Source organism: Mchenga conophoros, linkage group LG9 (assembly GCF_057382185.1).
Source record: "Mchenga conophoros isolate Kocher_MC1m ecotype Shallow Benthic linkage group LG9, M_conophoros_male_GT1.1, whole genome shotgun sequence".
NCBI lineage: Eukaryota > Metazoa > Chordata > Actinopteri > Cichliformes > Cichlidae > Mchenga > Mchenga conophoros.
Genome location: NC_140534.1, coordinates 34,678,280 through 34,700,282, shown reverse-complemented (window position 1 = coordinate 34,700,282; position 22,003 = coordinate 34,678,280). Strand labels below are relative to the sequence as shown.

Sequence of the window (22,003 nt, the reverse complement as noted above, 5' to 3'; positions counted from 1 at the left end):
TTGTCTCGTCAGGTCTAATTTGCCCCAGCTGTGTTTCCCTCCTGTGGTCCATTCCCTGATTGCTCCTTCTATGTATTTAAGCCTTGTGTTTCAGTATGTCATGGTCGCGATCTCCCCCGTGTTGTAAATAGTTTGGTGTTTTGTTGTAAATAAATATTTTGTTGTAAATAGCTGTAAAATAGATTTGTCGATACTTTCGTTTTGGGATTTTGGTGGTGAGCTTTAGTGGGGGTTTTTTGTGTTTTTTTTTCTTTATTTTTACTTTTTTTCGTGTTGCACTCCGGTTGCCTAGGCCGGGGTGTAACAAAAGCGTCTGGACTTCTTTAGTTTTGTTGAAGACGTTTCATGCGAGAAGCTTCTTCAGCTCTAAGAGCAGCTGGTGGAGAGTCCCAGGATTTAAGCCCTAAAGAAGTCCAGATGCTTTTCTTTCCAAGCTCTTTAGACTATCTGAACAGGTTGTTAATCAGACTTTCAGTCATGCATAAAAGACATTTACAATTCAAGTTTCCATAAATAACAGGACTATTTAAAGACACTGCTGTTAAATGAGACAACAAAAATCGATTCAGGACATCATCCTTATGTTTCACTCCCTAAAAGCAAATTATAACTGAGGTGAAGATGCTCTTATGCTTTCTTTACAACACCATATAATACGAAGGTTTGAAGTTCAAACACTTACAAGTTTAGATTTTAGAAAAATTCATATAGTAACTGTTTAATCTGTTCACCGTCCACATTTTTTGTTGATAATTGGCGAAGCCTAGATGTACGAGGCCACCGTATAGAAAAGAATTAATGCGTCTTTGATCTGATCTGCACTTTATTACTCATCACAGGTGACCTGCATCCTCTAGGTCAGTGTTTCCCAACCACTGTGCCGTGGCACATAGGTGTGCCGTGAGAAATGATTAGTTGGTGATTAGTACTCTCAGTGACCAGCGTGAGTGACAGGCAGAACAATTACATTCTCTTCCACTAGAGGGCAGTACAGCTACTGACCCAGATGAAGGCCCTAACTTGGGTAGTGGTCAGAAAAAAGCAAAAAAGGTACACTGGGGACAAACCGAGCCAATTCTGCGGCGCCTGATCCGTGGGGGGAAACGATCAGTATGCTGTTTGTGACATTTTTGCTCAGCGGTGTACAGTGTGATTTTTCTAATGTGAAATATGTGCCGTGGCTCCAAAAAGTTGGGAAACACTGCTCTAATCGTCTGCAGCTTTGAACACAACAAAGCCCAAAAAGTGATCCAAAGGTCAGAGGTGAGAGGTCAAACATAAGATGTGCACATTAGTGTTTTACAGGCAGAGAAATATAAATGTTGTTAAAATGCACAAAGTGTTAATAAGAAAAGCACACAAGCAGCGGCTGATGACCACCTGATAGCTGACGTTAGGTTAACTGAAGCCAGATTAGGTGACGATATCGGGCTATGTTGAGCCTGCTGTGCAGTGCAGGCATCAGAGGCAGCATCTGACCAATCAGAAACATGGACGTGTCTGCAGAGCGACCGACTCTCCAAACAAAGACAGAAGCAGCGTGTGTGCATCATGTATATTAATAAAGTTTATTTAAAGCCAGGAAGGGCTGTAAGCTGACAGAGTCATTATTATCACAGCTCTCGTGATGACACAGTTACAGCTAAAATGACATTAATGAATGTGAGATATTAGTGACTTAACCCTTTAAGACCTACCATAGAACCAAGTCCGCCAGAGCTTATATTATAGTTTTACATGCTGTGGAGCCATTTTTGGAAGCATTTCAAGTTGCTATACATCAATACAACAATTATAGCCCAGATTTTAATAATATGTCTGCATTAAGTGCATAGTAATTACATAAATTGTAAAAAAGTGCAATAAACTACAAAAAAATTGAAACGCGTTTTTTGTTTTTTTAGCATATATTTGTAGTTAGAGAAATTTAAGAGGCTTATCCCTGAAAACTGTAAATACAAAAAAGTTGCACAAAATAGTTTCCCACCACAGGAAATTTATTTTGAGTGTCTTCATAGTTTTATTTTTGAAAGACACCAATTTTTATATAGTGCAGGAAAAAAGAAAATAAATATTATACTGCAAATTTGCAAAAAAGCAGCATATGCATCAAAATAAACTATTTCCAGCAGTGCAATATGAGTCCTAAGCATCCCAGAAACGACACAGAAAGTCATAAAGTCAAAGGTAACTTTTAAAAACACCAGTATAGGCTCATGAGGCCCTGATGGTAAAAAACTACATTTCTGCGAAAATGACGTCACTTCCGGTTTCGGGCAGGACATGGAGGACATGCAATAGTTTGCACTGACGTCTATTCCAACGTAGGAAGTGTTATGAACAGCTGATCGGATCGGCAAAGCGTGTTTCTGGAATATTATGTTTTTGTTGCTGCAAGTGCTTTTTATGCAGTTTTTGCAAAGCTATATGTGGAAGGAAACCGTGACCGAGGACAAGCTGATGGCATCAGATGTAAGTACAACTCCTCCGGTTCCATATGCAAAACAAATTATTGCGCTAGCTCACGTGGTTGCAGAGCTACCGGGATTTTAAAATAGTTACGCAAAACAGAGCGTGCCCGCTCTGACCGGCTCTAAAGGGTTAAACCTGTGCAGAGTTTAGAAAGCTGCAATCGTGCTGATGATAAATGGGGAACAAGTAAAGAGAGAAGTCAACACATACGAGCGGTAAGTGCTCTATTTTAGGATTTCATGCTGAGCTTATAGAACAGTGACCATGTTTTTACACTTAACAATCTTTGGTCCTCTTACGATCCACGCTCTGAGTTCTGAGGGGTCGTGGCAGGACTTTGGTGAGAGGTGGTGATTTCATACTAGCTGATTATCTCAGCAATAATCTGCTGTGAAGCAGGTGAGGCCAGCAGCACAAGTTACCACAAACAGCAAACCTTCTTTATAACCCTGGAAACTCCCGAGTGACCTCACAAAAGTCCGAGTTATGTTTCTGCGCCACTGGTATGAAATGACTGCAAACTGATCAATACGTAACAACGCAGAAGCACACACCACAAATAAAAACTACTCAAACTACAGATTTCTGATCAGTTTCAGCAACGTCGCCGTAAAGATTTTAAAACTGACCTGAATGAAACCACGTGATGGACGCTCACATCACACCCCTGCTTTTTGTTACCGTGTGCAGAGAAAATAATCACAACAGCTTATGGGCTCACATACATTACGCACTAATGTGTTTGTGCAGTAAGTCCAGCACTTTACGATAAAATAAGTCATAAAAGGCAAACATTTATGCTGCGTACAAAGATGAGAACATAAAGGTGAATAAAGAGGATAAACGCCCTCTGTGACATCAAAGATCGTGTCCTTGAGTTTGTATAAAACTGACCTGTGACGACAGACATTTAATAACTGATTTTATATAACGCTTAGACCAAAAATGTAAACATTAATTAACAAATTAAATGACTAATATGTTGAATATTTCACTGGTAACTGCATCATAAATTATACAGAAATGAATAAAGGTGTTTATAGTTTCAGAAAACGTGACAATAATTACTTTCCCTTTTGAATAAATTTAGTCTGAATTTTTCTATTGAATTATTTTTTATTTGTTTCCCTTTGACTGGTTGTCAGTGGTGTCTTGTAGTATTTTATTTCTGTATTGTGAATTATTTACTGGCTTGTTTACTTTGTTATCCTGGCACTTTCGACCCTCCGTACGGTACAGCTACAGCACCAAAGCTCTCGCTTTGTTCGCGGTCGGTCGCTTACGTCTTCTGTCTGTTTAAAAATGTTATCATGAATGAGAGCGGAGGTAACAGCTGGGTTAAATTCAAACTCGTTATCGTCCCTAAAAATGAATTTCCTTCAGTTTTCCTCCAGTTGCCACTAGCACCTGCTTTACCGTTTGACCTCTGACCTCGCAGGACATTTTTATCTGATGGAGAAAATCTGTTAATGTCAAACAAACGAATCCCGTAGATCGATCGTTATTTGGAATCCCTTCAGCCTTCAGCTCTTCCTGCTTGTGGTGTTTCGGATTTATTAAATTAAAACTCGGACCAGTCTGCCCTGTTTGGCCTCCTCCAATCATACTGGGTTACAGCACATCCCAGTCTGGTGGGGACCAGGCAGCCTCCCTACCGCCTGTGTCTCTGCTTCCTATTGGTTCTGGAGGTCCAGTATGACCCCTTTAACCTCCCCGTCATCCGAGGAGGCTGTCCCGCCCTCCTCCTCCTCCATCATCTCAGAGGCCGCCGCTTCCTCCTCCTCACCTGGCTCTAAGGGCGAGGACACTACGTCATAAAGGAAGGTGAAGAAGCCATAGATCCAATCAGAGCCCTCCTCAGCTAAAATATTAAGAACCTCCTCGAGCGACTCGGCATTCGCACTACCGCTGCCATCTTTGGTCAGGCCTGACGGAAGAGAGAGGAAGAGAAGAAAAGGGACGGGTGGAAGTGCAGAGGGATCAAAGGAGGAAATTATAAAGGAAAAGAAGTGGAAATGATGCGATGGAGGGAGGATGGACGGGGGGAGTAAACTGGAACAAAAAAGTGTGGTAAAATAAATAAATACAGGGTGATGAGACGGGACAAGAGAAAGATAGTGAGTTAAAGATGAATTATAGACATTTAATAAAGATTTTACTTCCTGTCTCAACCACGTCAGATGACCTCTGACACGACGTCCGCTCAATAAAAACGAACAGAGGCGGCCACGTTCCTGCTAAGACTACTTCAAACACGACATCTATAACACAGCTTCCCATTAAGACTTCATACTGCCAGCGGATGCTATCAACACTCTGTTGTTATTTACAGGAGGTTGCAATACTTGCCTGGCCCTATCAAAACACAGACTCAATACATTTCTTATTTCCGGTCATTTATCACCTGTTCAAACTCTGGATGTTTATTTTTAACAAAGTTTCAAACAATGAGTTGGCAGATTGATCTAAACACTCAGGTTCAAGCTGTTTTTTCTATTCTTAGATCTGTGTGATGTCACAAGGAGGGTTTTACCTGATATGGTCATTTCACACAAGCCCCACCCACATTGCTTAAAGGAAGCAGATACTATGGCTCAGATCAGACATAAGATGAACTGATGGGGTTGCCCACAGCCCAGACAAAGAAGGATTATTCTAAACTGGGAATCATGCAAAGCTGCCGTGGTAGAGTCTGAAAACACCACCTCCTGTTTGCACTCTCGGTTACTGTCTTCAGTTTACTGGCAACAAAACCTAAAAAAGTAAAAGCTCTCGGCCTCATAAATAATAAGATCATCTTTGAAGTGAAAGACAGAGCAGAAAACTGATCTTTGAGATACATAAACAGGTTTCAAATGAAAACTTCCGCTTTTGTTGAAGGTAATGACAGTTGTTGAGAAACTCAAAGAAAAGTGTCCAAAAAAAAAAGCTTCAAATCATGGAAACAGAAAACGATGCCTGCAGCAGATCCATTTCTACCTGAAGATCAGAGGCGGGCTGTGCTGTGGTTGGTTTAAACACTCGTTTTCAAACTGGAGACAGCTGCGTAATGAAGCCGCTCTAGTAGCCACAAATGTTCACAATCCTGTCGAGGTTTTGTAAAAGCAGCGTAACACTAAGTGCTAAATCTGAACCAGTGAAATAATGAACGGTGTTTAAGGCCCGTCTGAGACCTCAACACACTAAATTTAAGTAGAAGTGAGGGAACATGGTCTGGTTTTCTAGTTCTACTTAGGTATGGAAATATTCAACAGTGTCCCTTCAGCACTCTGATCATTGATGTTCTCTGTTTATTGTGCAGGATTTGTGAAACTCCTTGGCTTTACAGAACGTTTATCCTTCCATCCATTTTCTCCGTATGTTGTTCGAGGTCATGGTGGCAGCGAGCTGAGCCTCCCTTTCCTTGACCTCTCCTTGGACACACCCTTCAGCGGTCCCAAGCCCTCTGAGACACATAATCTCTCCAGTGCGCCCCGTGGTCTCCACCCAGTAAGACTTGAGCGAACCACCCAATCTTAGAAGTGTCCAGCAGCAGCAGCTCGAGCCAGAGCGTCTACCGAACGACCCTCTGTCTCAGAGAAAGGCTGAAGGGCTGCTGTGCCAGCTTTCTGTGGCTTAGGGATTCGTAATAATATGCATATGTAATGTATAACTTAACCATGAAAGAGGAAGTAGAACTATGACAACGTACCAAAAGGCCAATTCTTATAACATCCAGATGTTCAGCTGATGTCTGTTTACTAATTACTTGAAGAAGCTTGACCATGACGTCCTGCTCTCATGTGGGAAAAGCCTACCTCACTTTCTCTTCATGCTGGAGATCCAACCCTTACTGACTGTCTCATTTTTTCCCAACCAACCAGCCGACAATCAAAACTTTGCGCCGCGTAACTACACCCTGAAACATGACAACACGCCTGCTGTGTCTCACGACCGTTTCAGACCTTCCTCTCTTGATTTATAAATTCATACTTGACAGATTTTAGCAACGACCTGCAGGGACACTGATACAGTAGATCAGGCACTTCTCTGTGCCAGCGATGGACATTTAAACTGTCAGAACCCTGAGCTGCAGCTCATTTTCATTTATTTTTATTGCAGTTCTGCAGTCGTCTTTATATTTGCATGCTTCCCCTGTTTCACAGCACCGTCTCTCAGGGTTTTTTCCTCCATTAGCAATGGACTCGTGGCCCACACACTTTCATCTCTGAGCATCTCGTCTGCGTTTGCAGTCACGCTGCTGACTCTGTGTTAAACCTGAGCTTTGTGGCTTCCTGTGATGCTTCAGCTGGTTTTAAGCTCAGTTTATGTTCGACGGGTTAATCTCTGAATCCGAGGCACTGTCACACGTCTGTAAACCACATCAGGCAGGCAGAAAAGCGGGCAGCAAACAGCAAAATTAAAGCAGACTTGCCAAGCAGAACTTTGGCGTCCTCCACGTCAAAGTCTCCGTCTCCGTCTGTGTCGTAGGCCGTCAGTTTACCTGGAGGAGGAAGAGGAGATGAAGTTCAACCAACAAATTCTGAAAAACACGAAAATGTTTGTGCATGCAGCTACCAGAGTCAACTGCAACACTTTAAAGTTCTCTGTGTCTCATATTTTCTATGTGCCGCTCGTCTTGGATCGTACTGAATAAAACTTTAAGCCCTTGTTGTAAATTTTGGTTATTCTAAGAGTCGGATTCAAAGCGCCAGAAAAAAAAGAAAGGAAGGAAAAATGCTGGTCTCTGTGCTGGCATCACGGTGGCTACATCTGTGTCCATCCATGGTTTGCATTCACCAGTTTTGTTAAGATGGTATCAGTTCTCTATTTGGTGCCATTAAACCACAGCAGAGGAAGAAAATGTAATGAGAGGATGTTACTACAAGAGCTCAGGTGGTGAAAAAGGACAAAGGAAAATGTAACAAAGTGTGTTTTTGATGTTTTTCATCTCTCTGCAGCATGTTATAAATAATTAGTTCTTTATGGTTTAGCTGCACATTAGTGAATCAGGCCTTCGGTCTTGTTTCGGTCATTTTCTGTCTGATGCCGTCACAGGGCCGGCTTCAGAGTCACAGCAGTGGTAAATGAAGCTCTGACCATGTGACAGAAACAGACTAAAAGCATCCTCTCTGGGTGCAGCTTCACTGCTGCTCTATCAAATAAAGGCAAAAATAGTCACAAAAATAAAAGCATGCATCAGTCTGTTAAAGTGCACAGAGGAAGTGTCTCTGTTAAAAGAGGAAGGATGTGGTGATGAGGAGAATTCTGTCTGTTATAAGCAGCAGCCCCACCGATCAGACCCCGACTCAAACCACAAATCGAAAGCATTTCAAATGCTGCTGTTTAGTTTTGTGGACCTCTCAGTTAGCCGGACCACCAAAACCTATAAAACAGTAAAATATAAAACGAGCACCTTTAGTCCCATCATATTAAATATTAAAGAGAAGGCAGACATCTCTACAGCTGCCAGCTCAGAGACCAGGCCACAGGCAGGAGCTTACCAGGCGGTAGGCCGATCTCTTAACCTTTTAACTTTCTATTTCATTTTCATAAAACCTGTCCATACTGAGTTAATAAAGGCTCTATTTCCATTCCCTCCTGATGCCCCGTGACAGTAAACGAGGTAGACATGTCTCCTCGCAGGACAAGATAAGATTTGAGCAGAGACACTCAGATCTATGAGAGAAGTGAACGAAACAGAGAGGAAGTCATGCAGGTAACTACGGCTCTGCCAGTTCCTGGATAACAGCTGCTCACCTGGAGTGTTTGCTATGGATGCTGGCTGCCACGTGGTAACCAACAGCGTACACGCGCAGGCGGCCTACACTCAGACATGCGGCTGTGTTTACAGCACAAGGAGACACAAGGTGACCACCTCGTTTACCACCACTGAAAGTCACCCGGGAATTCACAGAACCGTAGTTACCAATGCAACTTCCCTTACATTAACTCTCTGTACAATCTGGCAGAGCTCTGCCTCTAATCAAACTCTCTTCATCATCTTGGACACAACTTCACAGCTGCTGTTTGTTCACATTCTGTCGAAGGTTCATTTTAAACTATTTTAAAAGCAGAAACGTGATTCTTCCACCTGCAGCTTGCAGTCACAGTGGGCTCTGATGGAATCAGGGTGTAATACGATGGATGGGGATGTGTAGTTATGGCGGGTTAAATGTTGAGACTGTACCTTGTAAAACTTCAGAAAAGTTCATACGAAACTCCTTAGCTCTGGCTGCGTGCAGAGATAACACAGAGAGAAGAGGAAGAAGAGGAGGGAGGAAGAAGAGGCCACAGGAGGTTAAAGCATTGCAGAGTCACTGTTTAGATCAGCACAGTCATTACAAACAGTTTATGGCTCTGCTTTACAGTGAAACACCTCCAGCAAAGTGAGAGGCTTTTATTGTGAAGGGCCGGGGTGTAAACATATGCACCGTTTACACAGCAGATAAAGACTTTATTACACAGATCCCGCTGCACAGAGGAGATATCAGCCTGTAAGGCTCCACCAGTCACTCTGCTTTCAGTTTCCTTCTTGTCCGAGCAGATTGTGAAGTCAGAGACACTTTGCCTCACAGACATTAAACAACCTTTTCTGCTACAATCTTCTCTTATTTACAAAATGCAGTTTGGTTCATTTAGACAGCAGCAGACTTGTTTTTGTCCCCGACCATGTTTTAAACCGGTCTGCCCAGTGAGTCACGTTATCGAACGATGGTTATCAGCATTAGAAAAAACAAACCTTCCAGGACACACACACACACAGACACACACAGACACACACAGACACACACACACACACACACACAGACACACACACAGACACACACAGACACACACACACACACACACACACACACACACAGACACACACACACACACACAGACACACACACAGACACACACACACACACACACACAGACACACACACACACACAGACACACACACACACACACACACAGACACACACACACACACACAGACACACACACACAGACACACACACAGACACACGCACACACACACACACACACACACAGACACAGACACACAGACACACACACACACAGACACACACACACACACACACACACACACACACAGACACACACACACACAGACACACACACACACACACACACAGACACACACACACACACACACACACACACACAGACACACACACAGACACACACACACAGACACACACAGACACACACACACAGACACACACACACACACACACACACACACAGACACACACACACACACACACACACACACAGACACACACACAGACACACAGACACACACACACACAGACACACACACACACACACACACAGACACACACACACACACACAGACACACACACAGACACACGCACACACACACACACACACACACACACAGACACACACACACACACACACACACAGACACACACACACACGTTGCGTGCTAGCTGCAAAAACAAGTACAACCACAAATTCTGTGACTCTGCCCACAAAAAGCCAAAAACAGCAGCCGTCCCCAATAAAGTTGTTTGTGCACTTTCCACCACTTCCAGCACACCTGACTGATTCAGTGAGTCTCTGTGCTTCTATTCAAACTGTCAGAATTGTTGACCCATCAACCTGAATCCAATTTGGGGACAAAGGTAAACGTGGCAGAGAGGTGAGGTGGCGAGCAAAGTGCTAGCGTGGCCAGCTCATTTAGAAACATATATTTTCTTGTAGCTGGCTGTCGGTCACTAGCATAAAATCCCAAACTCAGTTGCCTAGTTAACCCTCTAATGTATTTAATGCACCCTCAGAAGCAGTGTTGGGACTAACGCGTTATTAAGTAACGCGTCACAGCAACTACGTTATTATTGGTAACGAGCACGGTAACTAGTTATTATGCCAAAGTCAGGAACGCGTTACTCGTTACTGGGATAACTGGGCTGGTTATTCGTTACTTCGTGTGGTGGCTGTGGCGGAGCTTCCACAGATTCAATAACATTAGCACGTGGTGGAGGCCAGCAGGTGGATGAGGGAAAGGGGAGGCTGGAGGAGGAGAGACCAGAGGCGGCCGCCGGCCCGAGTGTGAACTGAACTTCAGGTAAGAAGTTCTGACCTGCAGTCTCTCTGGGTCAGATATAAACCAAGTGTAGGTGGAGTTTATTTTCGTTATTCTGACTTTTCCGTACTGCGTGCTAGCTAGCTAGTTAGCCTGTCTCACTGTGGTTATCATTTCCATACAATGAAAGCTCGTAACTGAGAGCTGAACAGGAAGTTGCTCACAGCTGTGGCCGATGTGTGTGCACAATGGAGTCATGATGTCTACAGATACAAGGTCGTTTATCAGTCTGAGGAGGGAAGTTTGAGATGAGGATCAGTTTGTAATGTGACACAGCAGAGTCGCCGTTTTCGCTGTTGTTACTTTTCACTTAAAAAAGCGCATTTTCCCACAAAGAACTGGAACCAGGGTCTTGAGATCAGTCCGCTGTGGCGTTGTCACGCATCCTTGTTGCTTTCAGGTGTGCGAGTCACGACAGGTGGCAGCCGTCTCCTGGTTTCAGCGTTTCCTGTGCAGATTTTATGGACGGCGTTCTTTAACCTGGAAGCTTAACCCTCCAGTCTTATTTTGAGACTGATAGCTCAGGACTGCTTTGCAGAAATTGTGACTCGACGATGAACTGATCAGAACCGCGTGATCAAACAGCAAAGTTGGCGTGACTAAAAAACAGTCAGAGCCCAAGAAACAAAACCAAAAACATCCCCCAAAACTACTTTACTTTTTTTTTTTTTTTTTTTTTTCTAAATGACATCAGAAACAGCAGTATGCGACATTACGTGATGGCAGAGCTTCAGTTCATCCTTTGTCATTTTTTTTTTTTTTTTTTTTTTAATAAATAGGACAGGGGGAATGAATGAGAGAGAGAGGGGGAGAGAAAGAAAGAAAACCAAAGGGGAGAAGAGACGGTGAGAAGGGGGGGGAAGAGAGACAAAAAAAAACAAAAAAAAAAACTCCTGGGTCACCTGTATGGAGAAAAAAAAACAAACAAACAAAAACAAACAGAGGAGACAGCAAACAACAAAGAGCAACATAATAATAGAGAAAACAAAGCACCATCACAATAAACTAGCTAGTCATAGATATCAGTATTTACTAAGTAATAAACGATATTGTGCAGCACGCAAGATAGACAGCGCACAGTGTGCTTTGAGGCAGCAGCCAAGAAAGCTTTAGTCCGCGTCTGTGAATACCCATGTGTGCATACCTGTGTGGATCAGCATGCTTGCATTCCAAAGGTTTCTCCATGTAATGATCTGCTAGGGAGTGTGGGGGGGCCACAGCCCCGTCCTCCAGGGTGTGAAGCGGGTATGGAGGAGATCAAAACTCCAGACATCCAGAGGCCCCCAGAACACAAGAGACCATGGAAGACCAACAGAGGGGCAGCCGCGCCACTGTCCCAGTAAGAGCTGAGGAGAGTCCCAGATGAGGGCTCGCCCAGCAGCCGCGGAGCAGAAGTCAGGGGGAGTTGCAGTGACGCGCCCGTGAGCTCCGCCGGCCCCCAGCTGCGCCCTAGGCCGAGAGGCCGGGGGCACCCCACCTCCAAAGGGGCCCGAGCGAGCCCCAGGCCCCAGGCCCCGACAAGCAGCCGCCAAGGAGTGAGCCGGTGTGTACCCGGACGCCCACCCCCAGACACAAAGAACCACCAACACACCGACACCTGAGGGAGTCCGCCACCGGCAGGGGAAGTGGTGGTGGGTGGAGATAGGCCTCCAAACCTTGGAGGGCCTGAGGTGTCCCCAGAGAGGTGGCGTCTGATACCCAACCTGACATATAGACACAGACATACAGGCACACACAGACACAAACATCCATTCCCACCCTCATGCTCTCATATGCACTCACTCCACACTCAACCAACGTGGAGACAGACATAAAGAGACGCTGTACACACGATCACACTCCCCAAGCGTACTCTACAAACCGGGTCTAGGTACCCTTGCCCCTGGAGGGGGGAATTGCACCCAGACCCAGGTGGTGTTACCCTTTTCCCTGCGGTGGGGAGAGGCAGACCACCCCGACTCCGCAGTAGCAGGGAGGCCCCACACCCCAGACCGCAGTCGGACGGCCAACTCCTCCTACTAGCCCTCCCGCTCCAGCAGGCCGCAGAGAATGGGGGTGGGAGAAGACTCCAAACCTCCCTCCACCCGCTCATTGTAGTGTTGATGCATATGTGTTCTAAGGTGCAATTAAAACCCAGGAGGGCATGGAGCTACCTGCCAGAGAGCAGCAGGTAAACGCATAGTCCCTCCTGCTAACCCTCAATGACTAAGTGTATTTAAAATTGAGAGGTGGGCAACGACGTCAGGGGTGAGGTATACACCCTGATGGTGATTTGGACTCCGTGATTGTGCCCACCCCCAAGATCCTATATGTATGTGTAATGAGAGTGTGAATAATGTGAATGTCTAAGTTGTGGGATAAAATTGAGGCAGAGGCAGCCAGAAGGGGACGGGGGGGGGGGGGGGGTAGCCTCCTCTGCACCCTGGTGACATACCCCCACTCCAAGGCCCTGCATGTGTGGGTGGTTGTGGAGGAGCGGGAAGAGGGAGGCAGCTGGAGATGGGGAGGGAAGGAAGGGAGGGGCAGGTAACCCCTCCCTGGGGCCAGCTCCCCCGCTGACCCCAGTAGGCACTCCCACCCTCCGCGACCCGCCAGGGAAGGGGGGCCCAGGCCCATCAGACCGGGGCCCAGTGCAGTAGCGCCCCCCGGCTCCACAGAGCCCTGGACAGTCCACCCAACCCCACCACAGAGAAAACTGCACCCACCCCACCAACCACACATCTTCCAGACTACATAAGACGGTAAACGCCCAGGCTGAGATCTTCCTCCACCTCTCCTGTATCTCCCCCTCCTGCAGAGAGTTCCTGAGAGAAGAAAGCTCCTGCAAGATGTGACCATCCCCCCCACCAGTTGAAGAGCCCCCCAGGCGGCTCGATGCACCGGCGGCACCCTGCTCCAGGGCCGGGCCCCCATGCACCCACCCGCCCACAACCCCGGCAACACACCAACCAGGACCCGAGCCCCCGAGGCCCAGCCCGGGCCCCAGCCCAGAGACGGAGCGCCCCCAGAACCTCACGCCCATCCCGGACCCACCCAGGGGCAGCCAGGTTGCCAGGTCAGTAACCCGCGTCCGTCAGCACAGACCCTCCCCTAGCCCCGCTGCACGCAGCCACGAGGAAACAGTCACCTGAGAGCCAACAGAGCCCTCAACCGGACGTGACCGCTACCCCGGGTTGAGCCCCCCAAGGAAGATGCCTCCGGGGAACCCCCCGACGCCCTAAGCCTGTCCCTACCCCCTCACCAATCACAACAGTGAAGGCGGGACCAAACTATGACCCCCCACCCCCACTAGGTGATGGAGCTGATAAAAGGGGCCCAGAGCAATTGATCTAATGTGGTGGCAGAGGCTGTGTCAAGACTAATGTAATCTAATAGATAATTTCTATATTGGTTAGAATTAAGATTATTTTTATTTTTCCAGTTCATGAGGACTGTTTTCTTGGCTATGCATAGGGCAGTGAAGATCATATGGGCTATATTCTTTTCTGAAGTGACATTATCTAAGCTGCCCAACAAACACACTAAGGGGGAGGTTGGAATGTTACATTTCAGACATTTTGATAAGTCTTCACATATCTCGCGCCAAAACTTTTGCACTGGTGGACAGAACCAAAGAGCGTGGATGTAATTGTCTGGTGTATTGCCTTGACAGTGTGAGCAGTTGTTGGAAGATGTAAAGCCCATCTTGAACATCCGATGACCTGTATAGTGCACTCTATGAAGTATTTTGTATTGTATTAATTGCAGACTGGGATTTTTAATTAATTTAAAAGTTTTTAAGCAAATCTGAGACCAGAAGTTTTGGTCTAGGTTGACTGATAAATCTGCTTCCCACTTTGCAGTAGGAAGGGATATTGATTCATCTAATTTAGAAAGTGTTCTGTATATTTTAGATAATAATTTGGGGGATTTAAGAGTAAGAAAATGTGCCGCACTTAGTGGTGTTTGTAATTCAACTTGACTGAGGTTAAATTTCTTTTTTACTATGGATTTAATTTGTTGATATTCTAAAAACCTTGTCTTGTTGATCCCATATTGTTCAACTAGTCTGTCAAATGGAATAAATTCTGTTCCCTCTAATATATGTTCTAAGTATTTAATTCCTTTACAACTCCATTCTGGGAAATTAATCATATTATTGTTTTGTAATATGTCAGGGTTATTCCAGATAGGTGTACGTTTGCATGGGATTAATGAAGACTCCGTTATTTTTAGAAACTCCCACCATGCTGTTAGAGAAAAGCTGATGTTGATACTTTTAAAGCATTCATGTCTTTTGATGTTTGAGCTAATAAATGGTAGGTCTGAAATCTCTAGATCCTTACATAGTGCCTGTTCAACATCTAGCCAGGGCTCAACTAAGAAGGTATGTTTTAACCATTCTGAGATGAACTGAAGCCTGTTGGCTAAGAAGTATTGGTGAAAATTAGGCAGATCTAATCCTCCTCTATCCTTGGTTCTTTGTAGCGTTTTTAAGCTAATACGCGGGGGTTTATCTTTCCAAAGGAATTTGGAAATATATGAATCCAGAGATCTGAACCAATCTTGTGATGGTTTGTTAGGGATCATCAAAAATAAGTAATTTATTTTTGGCAAGATCATCATTTTTATAGTGGCGACCCTTCCCATGAGTGATATGGGTAAAGATTTCCATCTAGTCAGATCGCCTTCTACTTTCTTTAGAAGTGGGATGTGGTTTAGTTTAGTTAAGTCTGAAAGCTTAGGAGAGATATTAATACCTAAATATTTAATATTTCCGGATTGCAGTGGGGCAGAGGAAGAATTATGGAAGGAGCAGTTAATGGGGAGAACTGTAGATTTTGGCCAGTTAATTGAATAATCTGAAACTCTTGAAAACCAGTTTATTAAAGTAATTACCTCAGAGAGGTTGGTTTGTGTGTTTTGCAGAAAAAGCAACACATCATCCGCATAGAGACTGATTTTATGTTCTATGTTCTTACATTTTATGCCCTTAATTGTTGTAGCCTGTCTAAATGCTGCTGCTAGAGGTTCGATAAAAATTGCAAAAAGTGAGGGGGAGAGTGGGCATCCCTGTCTGGTGCCCCTCAGGAGACAGAAGCTGGAGGATGTCTGGTCATTTGTTCTGATACGAGCCGTTGGGGAATTGTATAATATTCTTATCCAGTTTATGAAAGAGTTTCCAAAACCAAATTTGTGTAAAGTTGCGAATAAAAATTTCCAATTAACTCTGTCAAATGCTTTTTCTGCATCTAGAGATAATATTATGGTTTCGATGTTTTTATCGTATGAGTAGTCTATTAAATTAAGTAATCTACGAGTGTTTGTTGAGGAGTGCCGACCTTTTATGAAACCAGTTTGGTCAGGATGAATTAAGAGGGGGGTCATTTTCTCTAATCTCTTTGAGAGAGCTTTGCAGATTATTTTAAGGTCTACATTTAAAAGAGAAATTGGACGATAGCTTGAGGGAAATAAAGGGTCTTTGCCTGGTTTTAGCAGGAGACTAATGTTGGCAGAATTCATATTTGGTGGTAGTCTGCCCTTTTCCTCGATTTCCTGTAACATGCTGTGGAATACTGGTGCCAAAATTGTCCAGAATTCTTTGTAGAATTCTGCAGGGAAGCCGTCTGGACCTGGAGCCTTATTATTGGGCATACTTATCAGGGCTTCCTGGAGTTCACTTGGCGTCAGTGGCGAATCCAATTCCATTGCTTGACTGTCTAGTAATTTTGGAAGAGTTACGTTGTCAAGAAACAGATCAATTTCATTTTTAGATGGGTTTATTTGTGGTGAGTATAAAGTTTCATAGAAATCCCTAAAAATGTTGTTTATTCTTCCAGGATCATATATTGTGTTCCCCGATAAATCTTTAGCAGCACATATAGTTGTTTTTTCTTTATTTATTTTTAGCTGGTTAGCTAGAAATCGACCTGATTTGTTACTGTGTTCAAAATTCTGCAAGCGAAGTCTTTGTATAAGGAATTGTGTTTTTTTATTAATAGTTTCATTTAATTCTAGTTTTGTTTTGCATATTTTGTTCAATGTTTCCTGATCTTGGTGGGACGCGTAGGCTTCTTCTAGTGATTTGATGTTTTTTTCTAATTCCTGAATATTTTTGTTTTCTTCTTTCTTTTTGTGTGATGAGAAAGAAATTATTTTACCTCTCATTACAGCTTTCCCTGCTTCCCATAGAACAGAAGCAGATATTCCGGGAGTGTCATTAAAGTCTAAATATGAAGTCCATTCCTTTTTAAAGTATTTAATAAAGTCTTCATCTTTAAGTAGTGATATATTAAATCTCCAGTTTTTACTTGGCGTAGTATTATTCTTGTGCATTAGTGTTAAAGATACAGGAGCATGATCGCTGACAGCTATAGGATGAATCTCAGTGTCTGAAATGTCGTTCAGCAGTGAGCTGCTGACCAAAAAATAATCCAGACGAGAGTAAGAGTGATGGACATGTGAGAAAAAAGTATATTCCTTACTGGTGGGGTGAAGAGAGCGCCATGCATCGCAAAGACCAAAGTCGTTCATATACTGTTTGATTATATTTGTGGACTGCCAATTGCGCTGAGTTCCTGTTGTGTTGAGCCTATCCATTTCTTCATTTAGTCCAAGGTTGAGGTCACCGCCAAGAATGAGTGTGCAATCAAGGTGTTCAGAGAGTGCACTAAAAAATCCGTGGAAGAATGAGGGTTCATCAACATTTGGACCATATATACTAACAATACATAGTTTTTTGTTCAATATTGATAGTTTAATAATTAGAAATCTACCCTCTGGATCTATAACTGTATCGAGTACTGTAAAATTAACATTTTTATGTATTAAAATTGCTACTCCCCGTTGTCTAGAATTATAACCGGCTGCAAACACGTTAGGAAACTCAGGTGTTTTAAGTTCATTTAAACCTGTGACAGGTTTGTGAGTTTCTTGTAATAAAACAACATCTGCCTGTAGTTTTTTAAGCTGGTTAAATATTTTTAACCTCTTTCCTCTGGTGCCAGCTCCATTTACATTCCATGTGACAAACCTCAGCATGCCCTTAATTGTGCGTGTATGTTTAATGATGTATGCTGGGTGTTTCGTTTAGACAGGTGGAGAGAATATGGAAACATCCCTTGTTTGTAAATAGAAAGAGAAAAAGAAGTGTGGTGAGAGACTCCATAAGTCTGACTATGTGTGTGAATATTCACTAATATGAACAAGCGTGGCTTGCTTATGTGTCCTGCAAGTCTGTGCGTGCTGTGAGGTTGTTGTGAATGTGCTGCCGTTGAGCTGATGTGTTTGCGTGATCGTGGTGTGAAAATATGGAGAAATAGAGGGTGTTGTTTGTAGGTGAGTGGGGAAGTAGGTGACCACAGCAGTGAAAGACAAGAGAAAGAAAGAAACCACATGAACTGTGAGCAACAACAACAAAAAAGAAACGAAACGGAAACATTCCAATTAAAGCAATGACGGAGGGTGACGGTGTTATATCTGCTATGACATCATACTGATATTACTAGGTTAAACACATTTTAAAGGAGAAAGTGTGAATGAATAAGAAAAGAGTGTAGCGGGTTCTTATCTGGAGTGCAGTCAGTATAAAACTGACTGCACTACTTTACTGACCCTAACTGCAGTCACGAGCTCAAAAACAGAAGAGGAACTGGTGGCTGTATTTCACATTCAGTCATTTTGAAACTGTAGTGATTGTAAGACGTGACCAAAAGTCTAGCGAGCACACATTTCAGCAAACTTCCCTCTGGCTCTTTGACGTTTATCTTGGGTCCGTTTTCTCCGGAGGTCGTCCAAAGCTCCAACCTGGCCTCGGATGGCATTTAAGCTTTTTGTATGCCAAGATGAAAGCTGTTAATAACCCAACCGACCACAGACCACAGCAAACATGTGTATTTCCAGGCCACAAGCTCACTTCCTCCCGCTTGTCTCGCTCCTTTTGGTACACACACCAAAAAGCATCACTGCTTTAAGCTGCAGACACTCAGAGCTCCCCACAATCGGCTAACGGCACATTGAAACCATTCAATCACAGCACGCATGTGTGGAATACATTTGTGCACACAGATCAAAACGCTACTGTACTTTTGAAACGCTGTGTTTGTTCACGTCTGACTGAGAGGAAGGCGCTGTGAAAACTCGGCATCAAACCACATGAAGAAGTCACCGGGTTCCTGTACAAAAACCACTACTTTGACATTGTGTTTCAGTGTGTGTGAACGCTGGAGACCCAGACAGAAATGCTGCTGAGAACCAAACCAAATAGGCCAACAGATGCACGTCTCCTTCTCTGCACACGGCGGGACTCCACAAACGTTCTCACGCTGCTCTCACGTTGGAGGCGAACCCGAAGGAAGAGAAAGACTGCCAAGGATCGTCGTCTTGTAACATTTAGATGTAACCGTGACACGATCCACTGTGGAGAGCCCACAGCTGAGAATAAACCCGATCAGTGGACAGCACTGTGATTGGTCAGGTAACTCTGCGTCAGGATAAATGATGGTCCAGGGTCAGTAAAGACATGTTGGGTCGTCTGTACCGACCACAGTTAAATTACTTAACTCGGAAATATTTTTTTATAGTTTGGGAGCAAATTTGTGAAAACTTATGAAGCAACAGCGACGAGGTGGTGCTGCAGCTCAGCAAAGAGGCGGGAAAGTGAAAGATCAGACAAAAGATAAGGTGTTTATCAAGCTGACATCAAAACTTTCAGTAAGTCTGTTATCAAAGCATCGGATCGAGAAGAACAGGAGTGGTCTGAAACGCAGAGCCTGAAGATGGCAGGAGGCCGTCTTTCACGCGCAGGAAACTGATCTGAGAGCTGCTTTAGCGCTCTGGAGTGATCAGGTGACCCATCGACGGTGGCCTGGGTTTGAGTCCGCCCTGGGTCATTCACTGGGTGCCTACAAACTGAAAAGCCAGCTTTCTCATGATCACAGAATCTGCTTCCTCATTGTCATCTTTAGAAGCATCACGACATCATCGTGTCGACAAAGCGTTTTGGAATTTTGTGTTGTTTTATCAGAAACGGTGTGTAAACAAAGACGATCTCATTTTATGTGAACTTCCTCTTCCTCCTCTTTGTGGATATTAAACTGTAACAGCCGGGAAACGGCCACACTAGTTGGACCGTCTGAACCTCCAGGCGCTGCCTCAGTTCGATGTTTGAACAGATTATCACACATCCCACTTTCACTGCATGTGACCAGCGTGCAGTGCTGTTACTAAACACGGCCTGCTGCTTGGTGAGATGTTTGCTGACTGAAGCAACGTGTGGGGCCCCCACACGTTGAGCAATTCACCCGAGCTCACTTTTATAATCACAGGATAATCTGCATGTCATCTTCATTCAGGAGGAAGATTAAGATGAGGTTTATGAAATGCTGAATGTCTGCTTTACTTCTGCAAAACAACCACATCGACGCATGTTAGCCACTTCTCTCTTCTGCCAGAAAACAATCCCTCACTGCTTTTAGCTGTTCAAAGTCTGCACCCCTTCAAAATAAAAGCTTCAGGAAATTGGGCACTGAATCAATCATGCGTCTGCTTCCATTAAATTACACCATGTTATCACGCCCGCCCTCCAACTCACCGATCACGGTGTCGTAGTCCACGATGTCGAAGTAGACCACGGCCACAGAGCTCCAGACTCCCAGCAGACCCAGGACCACAAACCAGGTGAACACGGAGTACTTTGGGCCTCCACCTGCATCTCCTCCGCCTCCTCCCTCTGTCCTCTTTCCATTTTTGCTCTCCACCGGCACCGTCTTCCCCTCTGCAGGTGTGAAAAGCTGATGTTAATACCAAAGCCAGTTTGAGTAACATTTATTTCTTCTTTGAACGTGTCAACTGAGGCACGATCGCGCCTGCTGCCAGATTTAGATCAGCAGTTAACGTGCTGATAGCAACAAACTCGGTGTCACCCACAGACAGACAAGATCACACAGCACAGAGCTTTGTTGTTGAAGAATGAAGTGAAATCTGAGCATCGGGGCCACGTCTTTATTTCAAACCGTCGCAGAGAGGACGACAGCGCGCAGGTTCAAATCTGCACCACTGAAAATAAAAATGTTCTCGTGCAATAAGTTTTGTGTATTTCACAAAATGTATGCAAACTTTCATCGTCACAGCACGAGCTGGAGAACAACGCTGGTGCTGATTGATCGCCAAACAAAATGCAATGACTGGAGCAGGCGTCAAACCTGACGGCAGCTTTATCGTGTGGACGTGTCCTGCACTCCTGAGGTTACGAGGCTCAAAAACACTGAAAACATTTATTTATGAAATTAAAAAAGCAAAACAAAACTTAAACAGCAAACAGAGAAAAATATTTTTTTATTTACAAAACGACCAGAAAATAAGGAACATGCACACACATGTGCACCAGTATCTGTGCACCAGTCTTGCTCACCTGCACAGGTAATCAAGCATATTAATGTGTTATGACATCAGCAAACAGCAGCAGGCTGAAGCTGGGCGATCAGATTTAAGCCCTCTTTAGTGACTAAGGTTCAGACTTAGTGGACTGAGGCGTCATGTTTCCAGCTGGTTTTCCTCAGGACAGATTTGGCACATTGTCGTACTATTTTAAGTGCTTTGGGAAAACAAGGAGACCGAGTGGGAGAGCGAGACAGGAAGTACAGGCGGAGAGCGCTATGACGTGATTAAACTGTAGGTCGGAGTGTCGGCTGAAGGAAAACTTCTGGTGAAAGTCTGAACGTCCAGGAAAAACAAAGAGGGAACAGAGAGAGGGGCAACATGGCTCCACAAAGGACAACCCGACCCAGGAATAGAGCGAGAGACACCGAGTCAATATGACCCCGACAGAGAGAGAGATGACAACAGCTGTTTCAGGACTGAACAGGCTGCAGATAAAGAACAGCTGTCTGCTTTTGCACTGCGTGAAAATGTCACTAAGAGCACTCCTGAAATAGCCCGAGGCTGCGTTCAACACGTGTGCGGTTAAAACACCTCAAGTGTCTCTAAAAGCACTAAAGACTGTAGAAAGCAGCACGTAATGACAGCAGTGATGGAAAAAGCATCACCTCGGTCCTGATGTGGCTGATAAACACCCGGCAGTGTTTGTGGGTCACAGCTAAGGTGCTGTGAGTTTCACCTGGTTCAGACACCAGGACGAAGAACTAGCTTTAGAGTTTAAAGAGCAAAGGTTACGGTTATCTAAGGCTGCGTCCACACTGAGGCTGCGTCCACACTGAGGCTGCGTCCACACTGAGGCTACGTCCACACTGAGGCTACGTCCACACTGAGGTTACGTCCACACTGAGGCTGCGTCCACACTGAGGCTGCGTCCACACTGAGGCTACGTCCACACTGAGGCTACGTCCACACTGAGGCTACGTCCGCACTGAGGCTACGGTTATCTAAGGCTGCGTCCACACTGAGGCTACGTCCACACTGAGGCTACGTCCACACTGAGGCTACGTCCACA

General features: G+C 44.6%; 1 protein-coding gene across 18 annotated transcripts in view; it reads right to left on the bottom strand.

The window, feature by feature from the left end:
- Nucleotides 1–22,003, bottom strand: part of LOC146567767 (aspartyl/asparaginyl beta-hydroxylase-like) — a 52,545-nt gene that overhangs the window by 24,565 nt on the left and 5,977 nt on the right. For 9 of the 18 annotated variants that reach the window (XM_085287801.1, XM_085287789.1, XM_085287791.1 and 6 more), the window contains 3 exons: nucleotides 20,147–20,329; nucleotides 8,642–8,686; nucleotides 6,887–6,955 (listed from right to left, as the gene is read on the bottom strand). In XM_085287801.1, the coding sequence (XP_085143927.1) occupies nucleotides 6,887–6,955; nucleotides 8,642–8,686; nucleotides 20,147–20,329 (297 nt within the window). Of the gene's footprint in view, nucleotides 1–4,258; nucleotides 4,400–6,886; nucleotides 6,956–8,641; nucleotides 8,687–20,146; nucleotides 20,330–22,003 lie in introns of all 18 variants that reach the window. The other 9 variants (XM_085287783.1, XM_085287793.1, XM_085287782.1 and 6 more) reach the window with 3 other exon arrangements.